The sequence below is a fragment of the Zalophus californianus genome, chromosome 1, assembly GCF_009762305.2.
Source record: "Zalophus californianus isolate mZalCal1 chromosome 1, mZalCal1.pri.v2, whole genome shotgun sequence".
In the NCBI taxonomy this organism is placed as follows: Eukaryota; Metazoa; Chordata; class Mammalia; order Carnivora; family Otariidae; genus Zalophus; species Zalophus californianus.
In genome coordinates this window covers 120,283,605-120,303,425 of record NC_045595.1, presented here as the reverse complement: position 1 = coordinate 120,303,425, position 19,821 = coordinate 120,283,605, and the positions used below count along the sequence as shown (strand labels likewise).

The 19,821-nt window shown below is 34.7% G+C and overlaps 1 protein-coding gene across 4 annotated transcripts in view; it reads left to right on the top strand.

Moving 5' to 3' along the window:
- PDCD10 (programmed cell death 10) overlaps positions 1-19,821 on the top strand; it is a 41,626-nt gene that overhangs the window by 17,061 nt on the left and 4,744 nt on the right. For 2 of the 4 annotated variants that reach the window (XM_035722928.1, XM_035722932.1), the window contains 4 exons: positions 340-550; positions 8,888-8,941; positions 14,070-14,187; positions 14,830-14,956. In XM_035722928.1, the coding sequence (XP_035578821.1) occupies positions 455-550; positions 8,888-8,941; positions 14,070-14,187; positions 14,830-14,956 (395 nt within the window). In that variant the 5' untranslated portion in view covers positions 340-454. The remainder of the gene's footprint in view (positions 1-339; positions 551-8,887; positions 8,942-14,069; positions 14,188-14,829; positions 14,957-19,821) is intronic. The other 2 variants (XM_035722931.1, XM_035722930.1) reach the window with 1 other exon arrangement.

Sequence of the window (19,821 nt, the reverse complement as noted above, 5' to 3'; positions counted from 1 at the left end):
GATAATTTCTTGTATTAACTTTTTTGATTGTATATATGATGGAATTAGATGCATCATTATTCCATGGTGCTTCAGGGAGCACTCTCTCTCAGTTAAAGATGAGTGGGTTCATGAATCACAGCTTTGTTAATGAGGGAAAATTAGTTGTAAGAAAGGGCAAATTCCTGAGTCTGAGGAGGAAAAGAGATGTCTTACTGATCAGGGGTAACTTCACAAGTAAGATACATTAACAAATCAGCTGTTCATAAGATAGAGACACTGGAAAAGAAAGTTATTGGTGTTTGTCATTTTCCCTTAATAGAGTAAATCTCTGTTCTTTCTTCCTTTCCTTTTAACCAGGTCAGTACATATTTTGTGCCCTGTTCTTTTATCACAAAAAAGAAAAGAAATACTGCAGTGAATGAAGATTCCTCTGCATTTTAGCACTGCTTTTTCTACTGTAGTTGGCTTTTGAATGAGGATGACAATGGAAGAGATGAAGAATGAAGCTGAGACCACTTCCATGGTTTCTATGCCCCTCTATGCAGTCATGTATCCTGTTTTTAATGAGGTAAGTAGGTAAACATTTTTTACATGATCTCTTCAATTCTTGATGCCTGCCTCATTTATTCATTTGTTTTTTCCTTCATATAACAAATACATAGATGAATTTCATCTGTGTGTTAGGCATTGTACCAGGTTGGACATAAAACAGTAGGGAGGGGGGAACCTGGATTTATTGCTTCCCATCTGGAGGTTTCATTATAGGGGGAGAGACGGACATTGAATAAAAGAATACAAGTAATTATATAAATGGAAAGTTGTGGTAAGTGCTGTGAAGTCACGAAGAATCATATGTTCAATAAAATAGCAGGTGGGACCTGCTTTAGGGGTCAGGACCAGCCTCATTCAAGATGAGACTTATATGCTAAGATCGAAAAGAGGTAAGTAAGGATTTGACAGTTGAGTTCAGGATAAGCACGTTTTAGGTAGCCAGAAGAGCAGGCACAAAAATATCCTGCTGACTTGTAGTCAGTAGAGACAAAACATATTTTTACTGATAAATGGAAGCTACCATTGCTTTAGTGTCTAGAGAAGATGTAGTTGCTTTTTTATTTGAGGAATTTTCTAGGACTTAATACATTTTTGGTTTTTCTTTTAATTTAGAGAATTAGAGCTGGAAATTCCTTAGAAATAATTTAATCATGCCCCTCCTTTTAATGATGAATTGAGTTCCAAATATGTGAAATGGTGTTCCTAAAATTACCTAGAACTAAAATCTAGGATTCCAAATTCAGTGGCTTCAGCCTTAGCCTTTCTGTATATTTAATTAGGGTCTTTTTGTTTTTGTTTTGCTAATTATAAAGCTGTCAACACCATTGACCTTATTGTTGCTGCTGTAACTTGGAAACCCTCACCATTTCCAATGACTTCTTATTCCTTTTTGTAAAGTATTTATATTAGAGTAAGATTCTGGATTTCAAAACCCTTTCTCCCACATTATTAGGTTTAATAATAATGTATTTGATGCATTTGTGGTCTTAAGTCTTGGGGACAATAGAGAGTGATTCATCCTCTTCAACTTGGAAATCACAGACCTAGTTGCCATTTCAGACATATTATTTTGAAATTCTAAATGCTATCTGTCAAATAGTGTTATTAGGTTCAGTGACCATAAAAGAAAAAAACTGGCTTGGATAAAAGTTATTTCTCTTGCATAAAAATTGTAGTGTTAAGTGGTCCAGTGCTAGTGTTATTATGACTCGGTATCCTAGTGCTTACTTTGCGTTATCAAGGTCACCTCAGTATGTGGGGTAGCTGCTGAATCTCCATTCATCATGTCCTAAGTTGTTGTATGGAAGGCACAAAAAAATGGAATAGAGTTGGGGGTGTTACTTCCAGCCAATTAAGCTTCCTTCAAGTAACCTTTTTGAAAGTCCTATACAAGACTTCCATTTATATCTCATTGGCGAGAACTTAGTCTTATGACTGCACCTAGCTGCAAAGGAGGTTGGGAAATTTATAAGTTTTGTTACTAAAGAGGAAGCAATAGGAGGTATCTTTTGAAAAACCTGTCCCTGTTATACTAATACTATGGTAGCATTGGAGGCACTCTTTTAGGGCTGGTAATACCCATCTCTGGCAGGTATAACGCCAACACTCTGGCAGTAATTAATTCCACCATTTTGTTCTAATATGTACCCATTCATTACAAGACTACAGTTACTGTTAGAAGCAAGTGCTTCAGTTCTGTTTAGTAAGTATTTACTAAATGTCAGCCATTTATTTGCTGAGTAGTCTGCTAGGGTCCGAGGATGTGGAAAAGAAAAAGGCTTTATACCTCTTCTTAAGAACCACAGGGAACTATTTTCTTAAACATCTTAAACAGATGTTTAAGCAAATACATTATTTAATTATCCTTGTACCAGGTATGAGGTAAGAAGACAGTCACTGAAACTATTAAGTAATGTATGTTGATGTTTAGTGTTTTAACTTCTCAGGTACTTCAGGAACCATTATGGCAGTTCTACCCAGAAGTGCTCCTTCTTCTTGGGTCTGTATAGCTAGCCACCCCTGTGGGCTTTTGGGCCAAGTTGTATGGGGCATTTCTGTATTTATCTAGTATTTTGAGTCTTCACTTGAAGGAAGGGCAGTTTACATTGCAGAGCTGTTTGAGCCTCTAGTTAGTGAAGAGGAGTGAGAGAAGTTTTTTTTTCTAACAACCAGAGTGATCTTTTCCTACATAAGGAAAATGGATTTTATTTGAATCTTAACTTTGGAAAATAGTTATATAGGATATGAGATTCTGATACAATGAACTGTTGGGATTAATACTAAGATAACTTTTCTAATTTATTCATGTGTAAGAAAAATTAATTTGAAAGAAAACAGGCTGTGAATGGACTGGTAAATCTCTTCCAGAAATAAAGACAATGATTCTTGCCAGATGACATCTAAAAAATATGTGGGTTAATGGGCCCGGAATTAGAACGTGTTGCCAAATGTTTCATAGTTGGTTCAAGAATTGTTAGAACTGAATTTGAAAATGAAATGGCTAGATGTAGCAGCAGACTGAGAGATACTGTGTCAAATTGTCAGGGTCTAGCTCTCAAATTTATGATCTAACATCATGGTATCTAGCTTTTTATAAAAATTATTTTTGTCATGTTACAAAAACAAGTGTTCAGAAATAACAGGCTTTTAGGAATAGTGGTAGTAGGTCTCCTTTTTGATAGAGATATGAAATCTGGGGCATGATTTAGGAATGGAATAAAATAATTGTGCCTTCAAATGTGAAGTGTGTGGTTGAGAAGAATAAAATACTAGCATTGTTGTCTGACTTCCAGTGTATTAATGTAACATCTAAAATAAGATACCTAGTCAGTTAAACATTAATATTTAACTATAGTTCAAACATAGATTTTTCTACAGATCTACTAATGGGGAAGTTAGAATTTAGTTTGGCTCTCTTTTTCTGTGCTATGCGGATTTAAAGATAAAATGGTTGTCAAATTAATCTTACAGAAAATAGTACCAGAGTAGGGATGAATGTTTAACTCTGGAGCTAAATGATACACTTAATTTTGTCCACAGTGTATTGGAAGAGTTAAAAAAAACTTACCCATTCTCACCTTAACATAACATTTGTAGTAGTAACAATGGTAGTCTGTAAGTCATCTTGTAGAACAGATTTTTAGATAGTAGGGCATCCTTATATCTGGGAAATTTTAGTACTGTTACTCCAGCTCACAAAGCAAAGTTATTTATGGCATTCTGGGAGTTTGATGTTTGCTAAACTTAATGAAGCTATGCCAAGACAGCTGAGAAAGGAGTAGGCTTCTTATTTAATCAGCTGCTGCAGAGTTCAGAGTCCAAGTATATTGCATGTGTTGTAAATGTACTGTGAAATAGGTCTCCTGGTTACCTTATGGAATAGTGAGTTTATAGAAGCGTCATGACAAGTCTTAGATCAGGTTCTCATGTACTGTATTACTTTCTACTGATCTTTGTGTATGGTGGAGGAGAGAGGTGTAGTTCAGTTCTTCATTTCAGGAAAAGATACACCATGAATCATCGTTTCCTGTGACTTTTTAGAGGAATTATTTTAAGGTGAAGTATAATTTCTGAAGAAATATGTATTGTGTTTTGAGATAGGAATAAACAGTTTTGCAAACAAATAAGAATTTTAGATCACCAAGGGTTTATATGCTTGTTTATAAATCACAAAAAAATGGTACTTCTGAATAAGTAATTAATATTTTATTCAGAAGCATCCAACACAGTTATTTCTGCCAGCTTAGCAGAATATGCAACTCTTAATTTTTTCCAATAAGCAAATGAAATCTGTGAATACTTCCCCAACTTCACATACCTAACTATCCCTTTTTTTTTAATTGAAAAAATCAAACCCCAAAATTGGAGCATAGTAAACATACTTCTCCATAGTGAAGGCATGGGTTTTACCTGCAGTCCCACCATCCAGAGGTGATCGTAGTTAGTATCTTGCATAAGAATTACTGCTCTGCCCCTTACTCTAGGCTGTGTAGTCTTATCTTTCTTACCTTGTTTATAAACTGATGATAAACAGTAATATACTTATTTCTCATAACTCTGAAATAAATGACTTAATATATTGTAGTACTGAGAATAGTACCAGTCATGTAGTTAAGTGTTAGAGCTGTTATTCAGAAGTCTTTGTGCAATTTTCTGATAAAATTGTGAGCATTCCCTAGAGTTTTACATTCTAGTAGACAATTTTTAATGAAACATTTTTGTGATAGGTGGCTCTGCTTACCTTTTTTGCTGGAAAACTTGGCAACCCCAGAAACGGATTATTTTAGAAACATTTACTATGTATAAAACACATGACTGCATCTCTCTTCTTTGTGACAGCACAAAAGTTGATAGGTGGCCTCTTGAGTCTTATCTACTTATGTTCTAGCTTTTTTTCTTTTCTGTTTTTTTTTTTTTGATCTGACTTACCTCATTTTTATTTGAGTCATAAGGGATGTACCTTTATTCTTGTGTCTTTTTTTTAAGATTTATCTATTTAAAAGAGTGGAATAGAGTGCGCACATGAGCGGGGAAAGGGCAGAGATAGAGGGACAAGCAGACTCCCTGCTGAGTGGGGAGCCCAGCTCTGCTAGGGGCTCCATCCCAGGACCCTGAGATCATGACCTGAGCCAAAATCAAGTTGGATGCTTAACCAGCTGAGCCACCCAGGCACCCCTTTTTCTTGTGTCTTGGCCCTGTTTGATTCCTTTTAAAGAATAGGATTAATAGAGTTTGTGGGGAGGGGAGAAGGTTGTCAGCATGGAGAAATCATGCCTGATTTTGAGGAAGCCAAATTAGTAGATAATTCAGAACCAACTAACCTAATTATTTTGACCTTAAAATAAGAAAGAATACTTTCAAAAGATTTTATGGAAGACCTATAAAACTTGAATAACCAAAGAGTTAAATGGATTTTTTTTTTTTTTATAGTTATGGGTGTAAGAGACAGGCTTGCTAACTAGAAAATAAAGTATAGGAATGAGCTGATACCTTTGGAGGGAGGGACCAGTGCAATAAATGGAGGGGCCAATGCAATAAATGCACTCTCTGTGGAATCACAATTATGTGTAAGCTTTTGAAATATTTTTATAAACATTCTAGAGAGTTAAATTTGACAAGTTTGCAGTTAATAGTGCTCTCAGAAGCTATCAAGAGTAAATTACAGGAGGACCTCACAAAACAGTAGGCAGACGTGAGGTTGGGGTGAGAGCCCCGCTGTTAAGTTCACCCCAGCCTATCATTTCCCTCTAGCTGGGACTTCAGGAGGTACTTTCTTTACCTTTTTCGTGAAATGAGATTAGGTGCCCTGTTCTCTTGTGCTTATTCTCTTTTTTTTTCTTTACTCTTTTACTGGTGACATGGAATTCCTAGATGGCTGAGGCCCGAGGAAAGCCTCTCCTTGTCCAGATATCCATTAATGGCAAGGTGTAATTATATGTTCCCTCCTCCTCCTCTGAATTCAGAATCAATTACTACTAAGAAATGATTGCATTGGCTCTTTAAAGATAACCTAGCCAACAACTGTTATCTCAAAAGCTGAAAAAAATTACTGGACTCATTAGTGGAAGTATTGGAAACAAAATGGAAATTCTTGTCTGTTCTAAACTTACATAAAAACTTTACTCCCACATGTGTTACTAACCCCTGAAGAAAGCTGTAAGTTTGCAAATGGCCCAGGAAGGTGATTTTAAGAGGCTGTGTTCTTCAGGGACCAGTTTAGCTTTCACCTCCATAAAGACTTTTTTTTTCCTACTTCAACTGACAGTGATCCCATTAGTTTCCATGTAGCTGCTTATTTAAATTGATCTGGGGTTCCAGGACTATAATCTATTTCTTTTATCTCTCACACTGACTTTCTTACACATGGGAGAAACTCGGGAATTTGTTAGTTCTTCAGTAGTTGAAGAGATTCAGTGAGAGAGTGGATGCCAGTGTGGGAAGGGTGAATTCAGGGAGCAGGGTAGCATTAAGTGGCTTGTGCACAGGTTTTAGAGCCAGACAGATTTGTTATGAATCCTGCCTCTCTATGCACTAGCTCTTGAATATGGGGTAAATTTATGCAAAATGAATTTCTGCCTCTGTAAAATAGAGATGATGATAGCTAGTTACAGATTGTGAGGATGAGATACTCTCTATGAAAATACATAACAAAATTCATTATAGGTGCTAAGTAAATGAAAACTGTTATTAGGATACTGCCAGGACCTTATACTGTCATGAAAGGTAAGGTGAACTTGATTTTATCATCAAATCATCTATCACAAGTGAAAGATCTAAAAGGGAAGCACTTTTTATTAGGGAAGATAAAAACATACCTTGCTAAGTATTACAGGCTGCAAATTATAAGTAGATTGAAGAACAATTTAGATAAATTTATGGTTGAGAGATTAAGTTCAATTCAAAAAGTAGATATGTGCCTGTATGCCTGGTCCTTCCCTGGGTAGTGGGGATATCATATGAGTAATGAAGCCTAGTGGGTTTACTGCAAGATATGTGGGTATATAATGTATCCCAAAATGACTCCCTGCAGAGTTCTGGTTGAGGTGCCTCACAGCTCACAGATTTGATTTAGTATATGCCTGACCTTTCCCTTTCTTTTCTAAGACACATGTATGTAAACTTAATATAGAAATCTGATGTCTATCTTGGCTAATTTTATTAGTTCTTCACAGACTATTCTGGGCCTCTTTTATTTGCCTTGACCCTTTCACACACCAGCCAGGGTAGTACAGAATGAGTTAATGATGCAGATACTTGGAGGTACACATCTGACTCAGACCTTTGACTTCTTGAAAGAGGTCGGAGTGTGGTGTAAACCCAAATAAGGAAATGGTTCCTATCAGACTGGAAACATTCATCCTGTTTGTCTGCCTCTCCTTCCCTTACACAACAAGAACTTGAGATCAGAAGAGCTGTATTATTATTTTAATCTTAAATAGGACTCATTACAATTAAATGAATTCCATGGAAGAAGAAAATTTTTTATTTGTGGCAGCATATTTTCATTAATTTTATAAACTTACATAGTTGCTTTTTTCTCTATTTGCCTACCTTGTCCTCTTGTGTCTTCCCTTTTATCTACTAAGACAATGTTAGATTTTACTGGATTTGTAGAAGCCAAGTTAAAAACTGAGTTAAATGGCCTATTATTTATTTTTGGAGATAAAGTGTTTATCTTGGCACATTTTGTTGCTTTTTTGCTGAAGATGCATAACTTGTAGGGAGATAAGGTTCTTGGCATTTCTGTCTTGTTTAGAAAATAAATTGATTTAATAAAGTGTAGGCCATTCCTTAGATAATGTATATATGTATACATGTTGTTTATAAAGGAAAACTTACATTTATTTCCTCAAGGGATTGAAAGGAATATTTATTGCAAGATATGATATGTTCCTACGATTTTTGTAAAAAAATTCCACTTGCATAAGAATCCTATAAAAGTTAACATTGTTTTTGAACATTTAATATTGTCCCCAATAAAAAATATATACATTGAGCTTTATTGAGTTAATTGGTGCAATCTTTAGGGACTAAAAAAATAGGAATTTAACTGAAGGTAGTTGTTTTAAGCCTAGCAGTTAACTTTTCAACAAATGGCATTATTTTTATCAAATTTTTTTCTCACTGAAAAATGAATTCTCTGAAGTGTATAATAAGGACATGTATCTTTCAGAATTGTAAACCTCACATATTTGATATTAAAATTAAAAGCTTTGGGATTGAACTTTTGGTCCAGTATTTAGGTAACCTTTTTTTAATCCAGATAACATAGAGGACAGATGATCCACAGTCTTTATTTAGTATCAGACCTTTTGTCAGTGCTGTTTGCTAATTAATAAAATAGACTAACCTCAACTTAAATCCCTGGCTGAGGGATTGTAAAATAATTAAAAAGGAGTAAGGTAATAAATACAAAAAATCTTAAATAATAAATGTTTTCTTGGTGTTGGTCGTTTTCTATTCAGTGCAAACCCCATTTGCCATATACTTGCAACGGAGCATTGAGAGTTGATCTCGAACCCTATTTTCAGTAATTGAAGTAAATATGTTTATTCTTTCTATAGGGACTTGATATTATTTTGCATTCTGTGCTTATCTTAAGTCTACTTTTAAGGTAGAGTGTTTTGTTTTTAAAAATAAAAAGAATGAAGAACTCATACATCCTTTAATTTCTTCTAATGAAAATTTGAGATGACCTGTGTATTTGAAGAATTAAGGTGATTTAGAATAATAGCAAGGATTTTTGTTGATCAAATGATGGATGTATCAGTGTTATTACTGTAGAATGGAATATCAGAAATGTGCTTTTTCTGAGGAAATTGATATTAATAGTGATTTAAAATTTATATTGCAGCTAGAACGAGTAAACCTGTCAGCAGCTCAGACACTGAGAGCAGCTTTCATTAAGGTGAGATGCAAATAATTTATTGTGATGATTAAAATGTATGTTGTATATAAATCTGAACACCATATGATAATTGCCACTTTATTTCCTTTTAGTGAAAACCTGTTCAGCTGTCTCACGTCTGTTTTAGCGTACGCTGTAAAGCTTAAAACACTTCCCAAAAGTGAATTGAAACAAATGCTTTTTCCTTAGCATTCATCTTTTCGTCATTTTTTGCTTTGGAAACTGACTTCTTTGGAGTCTTTTCTCTTTAGCTTTAGAGTATATTTTTGAATTTCTTTTTCTGTTATATGACTTGATAAAAATTTTTGTAAAATTATAACTCAAAAAGATGTTCTTCATATTGCTTAATTATAGAACATAAGTATAAAATAGTATTTTTGATGGGAAAACAAGACGTGTGTGGGGGTCAGATTAAGGGTATTGCAAACATACATCCAAGTCACTCTGTCAGAGTGAAGTTTTTTGTTGTCTCTAGACCTGCACTGTTTGATAAATACTAGCCACACGTTGCTAGTTCAAATTGAGTTGTACTCCAAGTATAAAATACACACCAGATTTTGAATACTTAGTATAAGAAAAAGAATGTAAAATAACTCAGTAATAAGTATTTTATATTAATTATATGTTGAAATGATAATATTTTGGATGTACTCTTAAAATGATTTCACATATTTCTTATTTTGTAACATGGCCACTAGAAAATTTAAAATTACAATGAATGATATTTGTTGCTTATGTTATATTTCTGTTGGACAGTCCTACTCTACATATTAGGTGCATTCTTTCATGTAAAACTTTATCCATCCCCCTTCCTTTCCCAGTACGTATCAGGGTACCCAAAACTTCAATTTTTATTTACTTATTGTGTGTTTGTTCCCATTAATATCCAAAATAACTTCTATTTCAGGTAAAGTATTTTAATGTTTAAATCTAGAATAAATTTATAGTTAAGTTTTATTGGATTAGAACTATAAATCCATAAAGGTTGAGTTCTTTTTTATGGCAAAGATTGTTTATTGATACCACTCTTAACTGCTGGGATAGATACTGTCACTTAACATCTCTCTTCCCCACAAGAATTTACATTGTATATATTATATTAGAGCTATTTTGATGTGATTAATACTCTAAAATGCAGTGCCTGTGTATTCATACGTAGTAGCTTAATTAAAATATATTCTGGCAAATCAATGGGTTAATGAAAAGAAGGAATGAAGCAATATCATCAATTTTTTTTTTCTTTTTTCTTTGAGCTTCAGTGTGGCTTTGGAATGGCATATTTGGTTATCAGGGAGGCATGATGGAAACTGTTTTAAACTAACTTGCTATTTTTGTGGCCAAAGAAAGGAAGGAAAGGCGACCTATTGCACAATATAGTATTGATAAGGAAAAGTCAGTTTTTTAGCTTTTCTGTTAGCAAGAACAGAGAGAAATTTCTCCTGTGGATCATCATAAGGAGGACTCTGTCTGAAGTAGTAGATGATATCCTCAGTGTCATTTCTAAAAGAGATAAAATAACAAATTTCATTAAGCTTTTTCTTACAAATATCCTTACATATAATCTGATGTTTTAATACTAAAGTACATTTTAAAAGCAAATAGTATGTTTAAAGTATGTGCTTTTTGATAGATCTGGTTTAACATATGGATAAATTTTATTATCCACGGCACTGATTGTTAATTGGGGAAAGTGGAAGTTATTTTGAGAGGAAAATAAATTAGTTTTGCATTGATTGATTTTTATTATATTTAATTTGTTAAATTTCAAATGGAATTAAAAGGGTATGCATTAAGAAGAGGAAGATTTTTGTGTTTTTAAAGCTACAACTTATTTGAAAAATTTAAGTCTCACCCAGGGGTGCCTGGGTGGCTCATTCGGTTAAGCATCTGCCTTTGGCTCAGGTCATGATCCAGGGGTCCTGGGATCGAGCCTTGCATGGGGCTCCCTGCTCAGCGGGGAGTCTGCTTCTGCCTCTCCCTCTGCTTCTCCCCCCCCCCCCCCCCGTACTTTCTCTCGTTCTCAAAAAATAAATGCCTCACCCACCCATATATCCCTATTAATATTCCTAAAATATATGTCCATATTTCCAGTTCTTTGACCACAAGTGTGATTTATCAAGGTTTAATATTTTTTTTTTTTTTAAAGATTTTTTATTTTATTTATTTGAGAGAGAGAGAATGAGAGATAGAGAGCACGAGAGGGAAGAGGGTCAGAGGGAGAGGCAGACTCCCCGCTGAGCAGGGAGCCCGATGCGGGACTCGATCCCGGGACTCCAGGATCATGACCTGAGCCGAAGGCAGTCGCTTAACCAACTGAGCCACCCAGGTGCCCCTAATATTTTTATTATCACGAGAAAAGGGATTAAAATTGTTTTCCCCAAGATAAAATACTAATGAATATTATCTTTTAAGATGTCTCTTCTCTTTGATTCTTTTCCCCTATGGAAAGTTCTGATAGGTTGTGCTGTTGAGAATCACTGACTCATGAGGGTGGATGTTACTGCCTTTGGGGATAGTTTTTACTCACAGTGGGATTCTTCATAAAAATTGGATTCCCACAGAATTCAAGGTTGTAATTCTGGGAGAAAACCTGAAGGTACAGATAGTTAAAAGTCTCCGATTTAAGCACAGATCTATTTATTTTGTCAGTCAGAGAAATTGGGTAAATTTAAGGCTTTTAAAATGAAAAGTAAGTAGCTTAAGGATTTCAGCCAGAAGATACTAAGATGATTGTTCCCGAGCTAGGTGCTGAGGCACCCTGGGGCCCCACAGCAAACTTAGAAGAGTGCTATGAGTTATTTTAAAACTTTAAAGAAACACAGTGATACTAAACATCTGACACTGTGAACTATGCTAGCTTGAGGTAGTTTGCAATTTTTTTTTTTTTTTAAAGATTTTATTTATTATTTAATTGACAGAGAGAGAGAGAGACAGAGAGAGAGGGAACACAAGCAGGGGGAGTGGGAGAGGGAGAAGCAGGCTTCCCGCCGAGCAGGGAGCCTGATGTGGGACTCGATCCCAGGACCCTGGGATCATGACCTGAGCCAAAGGCAGTTGCTTAACCAACTGAGCCACCCAGGCGCCCCAGTTTGCAATTTCAACATATTAGATTGGGCTACATTCCATGCAGTGATGTCATATTTTTGTGAAGTTGGAATTTTGGCCATTTCTGTGATAAAAGGTAAGTACCACGAGAAAATCAGTGTCCCAATAGGAAATGGGGATTGTAGGATCCAGTCTAATTCCAACATTTGAGAAATTGTGTAGTGCCCAACAGGTGAATGCATCTCAGTAAGTAATCATGGTTATTTAAGAATGAAATGAAATGTTTTTCTTTCAATTTGTGTATTTTTTAAGGACAGTTGTTAGGACACGAGTACTTACGAAGTTATTTGAACCTAACTACTACATAGCCACTATTTTCTTTGCCCTAAGAACACTTGTGAACTGAGAAAGTTAGAGGCCTCTGTAAGATTTCTATAATGCTCCGGTTTTGGCAGTTTGGGGCTCCACACAACTTGGTGTTGAAAACTTTATTCTCAGGCTTTCAGCATTTAATGATTTTGGCAGTTTATGATAACTTAATCAGAGAGAGATTATTGTTCTGCTGGCATATTCTGTAAGCACATGGAGAGTACTCCCCTGCCTCGTAAGATGATGCATTATATAGGTAATTTAATGCTACTTAGAGAAAGAAGATAAACCACTTTATCAAATGCTGGCTTATCGAAATAATGCATATAGTTTTGTGGCAGGTCACCAAATTAATAATGTTGATACCGTCTTGTACAACTTTTCCTTTAAAGGTAACCCTTGTTTTTAAAAAATAGATTCTATCTTAAATATATTCATGGAAAGAAAAATCAAAACAGGTTATAAAGGAAATGGAATTCAGTAGGATACACTTTATTGTTATTAATCATCTATCAAAATGATTTTCTTGAATAGCATATGAGAGCAGTTAAAATGATCCCAGCGTTGAGATAAATGTGAATATTTTCTTTTCCCATTCCATTTCAAAACCTTTCAGTTTCTGATACTTGAAGCCTAATGAGAAACAAGATGTTATAATGGAAAGAGCAGTAGGAACAGGAAGAAACTGGATCTGCAGTGATACCAGAATGGAATTGAAAAGGCAGAGGTTAAATGTGCTTGACACATATGGAAGCAAATAGATCGCTGTCTGATTAGGATCATAAATTATGTTTCTATTTGCTGTTTAATATTGGGCAAAAAAGATAGGGAATCATCAGCATAATGATTAAAATTGGCAGGCATCCTAAAAGAAACAGACTTAGAGTGTCAATACAAAATTTTTAAAAATAATAAAATGGGACAGAATTACTGGGGAAAACCGAAATCTGAAAATTAACTATGATAAACTCATAACTTTCTGTGTTCTCAGTGTTGAGATGGCTAGAAGATTTTAGTGTCCTAGTGAGTGAAGTAACGTAGAAGTAATGCAAACTCATCAGTGAAACAAGCCCAGGAGGTAGCAAAAGGATTAAATGATGTTCTATTTTAGCTACAAATATTCTTGCTACAAAAGGAAATATTCTTGCTACAGAAAATAGGAAATGAAAATTGTGAGGTGGAAAAGTAAAGGATTATATAGCTTAAATAAAACCTGCAAAAGAAATCCTGTCTTTTTGTTTCATTTTTGTTTTTCTTGACATTCTGTTCATTTAAATGCAAAGAATCTTCAAAGTACTGGTAAGATGAGTTATAGCCTGATCCTCAAGTTGAAATCTTAGCTAATGAAAAAAAGCTAAAAGTCCTTAGTGTATTTAAACTACTGAACAGAGTAATTGATGGATTACCAAAATATATAGAATCTTTATTTCTATTTTTGTTACTGGTTTGATTGCAAGTGAATGTAGAGGAGAAATAGGAAATGTTAAGTACCTTATGTTCAAATGGCAAATGGGACCATGGCTGTAATAAGAAGTCACTGATGCATAAGCTCTGACAAAACATAACTGAATGCCGTCACCACACCTACTTTACAAAGATTTCTGCTGTCATAATTTGATTAAGAGGTTCCAGGCAGGTTCTAAACAATTAATTTTTGACTTTCAAATGCTGATTGAGCTTCTGTATTTTAAAAAGAGCTTTCTCTTTTTTATAGGCTGAAAAAGAAAATCCAGGACTTACACAAGACATCATTATGAAAATTTTAGAGAAAAAAAGTGTAGAAGTTAACTTCACAGAGTCCCTTCTTCGAATGGCAGCTGATGATGTAGAAGGTAGTCAGAGTCTTATTTAATTTTCTTACAGTTGTTGAAAAGTACTTCCTCCAAGTCTTATTTGACAAATGGGTCTTCTGCCCCTCTCCTTTCTTACTGTTATTGTTATTGTGATGATAATGGGGCAAACATCTATATAAATTATTGTGTGTTTTTAAGTGAGATTTCAAGAATGTGCTGAAGATATTAGTAGGTTGGGTTTTGATATCATGAGCTCATTACATATTCAATATAGAGGTTCGTTATTAAGCTCCTCTTCCTCCTTAACAGATATATATTGTCATTATATTTGTTACGAATGTCATTACCTTAAGGTTTCCTTATGAAATAAAGCTTCAGAGGCCTGGTAAATTTGATTGAGCCTATCTTTTAGTTGTTTGTTTGTTTTAAGATTTCACCAAATTTCCATTTATCCCAAATTGAAAATGTTTAGTCTTTCATCTTTTGATCCTTTACTTGGGGAGAGCCATATATTATTTCTGAACTAAGTTGAACTTTAATGAATTCTGCCTTGCAACCTTGTCTTTCCTTTCCTTTCCCTTTCTCTTCTCCCTCCACTTCTTTAACCAACATTGGGAATTCGTAGACTTGAATTTGGCAGAGAGTTGCATGATGGTTTTTATTATGTATTTATTTTATCAGAGTATATGATTGAACGACCAGAGCCAGAATTCCAGGACCTAAATGAAAAGGCACGAGCACTTAAGCAAATTCTCAGTAAGATCCCAGATGAGATCAATGACAGAGTGAGGTTTCTGCAGACAATCAAGTAAGCAACTTTTGGCTTTGGTTCTTCTTTTCTTGAAAGTACTTCAAAGGAACCACTCATTCTAGGTGTTTGATTTTGGTATGACATTAATATTAAATTGAAATATTAATTTGAAATCAGACTTAAAATTTTTAAATGCTGCATTTTGATTATTAACTCCTAAGCTGTGGTATTTGGCTTTAGAGTATGATAAAATTTTTTAGAATGTTCATATAAAAACAGTGAATGAAATGTACATAAATTGAAATGTAGTTAGAACTACAAAAAATAATGCAAAAATGTAAATGTCAGATTAAAGTAAATAGGGAAGTTGGATAAATTATAGTATTGGTAACAAAGGATACCAGTATTGTTTTTGTTGCAGAAAGGACAGAAGTTATTAGAATAAGTAATGTACTCTTAGGCTTGAATAGCATTTTTAAATATTGGCCAAATTGTAAACCTCCAAATCCTTACCTTTGGGATACAGGTTAAATAAGTCCGATATTATGCAAGGGGCCAGAAGGCTGACTGGTGAGCAGCAGCAAGACGGGTCATCCGTGAGCAGTGGGTCTCAAACCAGGGGCACTGTCCTCAGGGGTTAAGAGGGTGGGAGAATCAGGGGAAAATCCAAACAATTTCTGGATGAATAAAGAGTCTCAATTTTCTTTAGCCTCACTGGATATACTATGAAGAAAATTGGGAATAATTAGAGCTGCACTATCAGTGAAACCTTTTGGTGAGACCACAAGTAGAAATTGCTGAAAAGGAAAGATTTAGCACAGGTTTTGTTGTTTTCTGAAAGAGGCTGCATCATCATACTTCATATCTTTAAAGAATGGAAAGAGGTTCACTTGTAAATATTAACATTCATCTCTTGGAAACAGTATTTTTTGTAATTCCCATTGCAAAATGTTATTTTAGCTAGTTTGGGCACCTATTTTGAGTAGTATAGAGGGCACGGTATCCCATTTTAGAAAGTACTGGTTTATGATGGGTACGCAACCCAGCTATTAAGGAGTGACCCTCTTTTAGGTCTTCTAATTGAGAACCTGAAAGTACGAAAAAGATTTTTCATTGCCTAGCTAAAATTCATGTCACAGGGAACAAATCCTGAGGTAAATATTTTACCTTTATAGGAAAGCCTCAACTTCCTTTAAGTATTTTTAATGTGTGAAAAAGGAAGATAGTCAACTGTTTTATGGCTTTTTATTTTTAATCTAATATAAAGTAAACTTGTTTAGCTCATAAAAGGATAAATTGCCAGTTACGTGAAGCACAGTTGTTTAAGCAGCTTATTTTTAGAATTTTTTTTTTAAAGATTTTATTTATTTATTTGAGAGAGAGAGAGAATGAGAGATAGAACGTACAAGAGGGAAGAGGGTCAGAGGGAGAAGCAGACTCCCTGCTGAGCAGGAAGCCCGATGTGGGACTCCATCCAGGGACTCCAGGATCATGACCTGAGCCGAAGGCAGTCGCTTAACCAACTGAGCCACCCAGGCGCCCTTAGTTTTAGAATTTTCAAATACTTTAATAAAATTCTAATTTGTTTTGATAATCATATATTTGTTTATGATCTATGCTGCATTTCTTTGAAGATCTGACATTTTAAAAATAATATTTTCAGCAAATTTTGCCTTGGGTCATTGAAGGAGAGGTTTATTGAATCAGTGCCATCTTAATAATAGTAGTCTAATAAGTTAGAATTATGTTCTCGGTGCTTTTTTAAGCATTTTACATATATTATTATAACACTGCTATAACAGGTGAAGAAATTAAGTAACTTTTCCAAGGTCACAGAGCTGGTAAATTGGTAGATCTGGGTTCGAACCCAGGCAGATGCACTCCATTGTCTTCTCTGCTGCTTCCCAATCTGAGATGAATAATGCTGGTCTAACTTGGTCATTGAAAAAAGTTTTAGCTATCTGGAAGAGGTGTGATAAAGGATATCTTAATATAGAATGCCAGTAGGTAAGAGAGAGAAGAATGTTGTGGTTGAAGCTGGGGTAGGTATGGTAGGCCCAGAGTCCTCGTCCTGCTACTTTGACACCATCTTACCCCTCTGAGGGAGTCTGCAAGGCATCTCTGCTAAACCCATTGTGGCTTTAGAGAGAGGTTTGAAAAACACTGTATAAACAGCCACATTTTAATCATAAGGAAGTTGAGGTCAGGAGCCTAAGAGTCACTGTCCATAGTCATTGACAGAGGCTGAATTAAGGGCTTGTCTCTCATTTATGGGGCAGCAGTAATATTTTAGTTCTGTTTTCTGGAGTGTACTCCGCACAACTGAATTAAGAGTATTGGCAATTAAAATTTATTTCTTAACCATTTTATGAGGTATAATTGGCCCTGGAAAGTTTGTTGATAATATATATTTATGAGACCATGTATAAATTAACATAGATAGGTAAGATGTGATTATTTGTATCACAGATATATACTGACACATTTTGATACATATTGTCTCCATGGTTAATTGTTTAACAAATTAGTGGATAAAACTGCACCAAAATAAAAAGTGGCTTATCCTTCAGGCGCAGTGTACTGTGCAGTTACTGTTTTTTCTTTAAAATATTTTACTTTTTCATACTTAAGGTAGTTATCTTCATTTATTTTAGCAGTATTTTGAAGAAACATGTATCAGATACTTACTATCCAAGTACTCTCTGTGATTTCATAGGTTATATTAAGTAGAAAGAAGATTCCCATCAGTTAACAAATATCCAGGTATTTGTGTGTATGTTAGCAGACCTAGGTTTGAATTTCCATTCCCACATTTAGCTGTGTGACCTTGGATAAGTAGCTTAGCTTCCTTCTAGTTTCTGCCTATAAAGATGAGGACAACAGTTTTAAGAATTGAGAGAAAGAACATACATAAACATACATAAAGTGCCTCACACAGAACCCGGTATGTGCTCACAGCACATACTAGCTTTGTGAAATAAGGGTTTTTTTTCCCCTGCTTTTCTCTGTGGGGTTGATTAGGAAAAATGATCCAGCAAATAAATATCTTAAAAGTTCTTTTGATTAATGAATGTTTCTGTTTGACTACATTTAAGCTTATGCAAATATTTAGTAAATTTAATTCATAGGGCTTTTTTAGGTCTGATACATTCTAATGGATGACTAGTAGAGATTTGTGACTTGATAAACCAGAAAGCTGTGCATTTATTTATTTACTGTGTATTTGCGTATTCATGCGCTAAAATTCACCAGAGTTTGGTTTTCCTCATGGCTTCAGAGTAGCTTTTCCAGAGATGTCCAGTCTAACTAAACACACAGCATAGGAGTTTTCTTCCTTTAGAATGTTCACATAAATATGTTATATAAATTTGAGTTACATGATTAGAAAGTCTACTATTGCAATTTTCTTATAAGATGTATGTTATATTTCCTCTGATGCCTGTCCTCTTCTCTTTTGAGTATATGTTTCCCCAAAGTTGCCTCACTAAAAGCTGCAAATTGCTAAAATTCTGTCCTACTATATGTCCCTTGTCACAGAATCACTTAACTCCAGACTGTTTGTAATTACACTGTAGTTATTTTCTTCAATTCTTGATCTGTTTAATTGTCTGAAGTATTTTTTTAGTGCTGATTATTTTCTCTTGTAGGAAACAAACCCTTAGTTACTAATATAATTTAGCTTCCCTGGTGCAAACCCTAGCACCTTAAATGAAAATACCGTTCTGTGTACATACAGATGATGTAATATTTGATATAAATTGCCACAAATTGTTTTTAGAGAAGGCCAGGCCTAGGGATAAACAGCCTGGGTCATTATTCTATAAGTTCTTTCTAAAGTTCTGTGGCCAGTGATAGATCAAACCTTAGTTCTAGGCTCTAGGTTTCCAAACACGGGTTTCCAAATTTGGTTCATCAGCAGAATCACCTGGGGGGCTTATTTTTTAAGTTTTCTTTTAAAGTACAGATTCCCAGTATTCATTAGTAAGTCTGTGGTACCTTTCAGAAAACCCTTTTTTTTTTTCCTTACAGGTGAGTGAGAACTCACTGCTCGTTTGACCTATGGAATCTAGCCATTATCATTGTATATGGGGCATATGTTCATCTTGTCGATTAGCCCTGAAAGCACATTTTTATAATCCCCCTTTTTAAAGCAGAATATTATTTTACAAAATAGTTGTGTATAAACACCTCAGTGTTTGATCACTGTAGTTTGCTTCATTATGTTCTGCTTTAAATGGGCTCATTGTGGATTTGAAGTACCTTCCAAATATTTATTTGTTGAAATTTGTAATTTTTCTCATGTCATGGTCATATGACATCATTTTATTAAGCAGTGGTTTACGCACACCAGAGCAATACAGGAGTCAACTTACTTGAAACCATAAATGAAAGGAATAGTTATGTAAGTTAAAACTGCTGTTCCTAAACTAGAGGCAAAAAGAAAAAAAAATGAGTGGACAGATACCATTTCCATGTAATATTCATTGTCCTATTTGAATCTAGTATTTTAATGTTCAGACCGATACCAGTGTTTGACATACAGGAGGTAATAAGTGATTATTTATCAAAATATTTAATACAAATGTCACTACTATTTCAGAATAGGCTAACGTACTTTTTTTGTACCCAAATACTGTATATTTGTAATTCTTAGACATCCTACATGCTTATTTACTAGAAAAATGCTGTGATACACATACATACACCACAGAAATCTGGATACAGAGCTTTTTGGGTTTTTTTTCTTTAGTAAAGCTGAAATGTTTTAGGTATGAAATAACTGAAATCTGACATTTGTGATTAAAAAGTAATGAAAGATGTTTGGGATGGTCTAGAGTTATGTCGTAATAATTCATATCTTTACACTTGAATTGCATTTGCACAGCAGAAGTTTAAGTTCAGTTTGGCAAAAAAGTTACGCA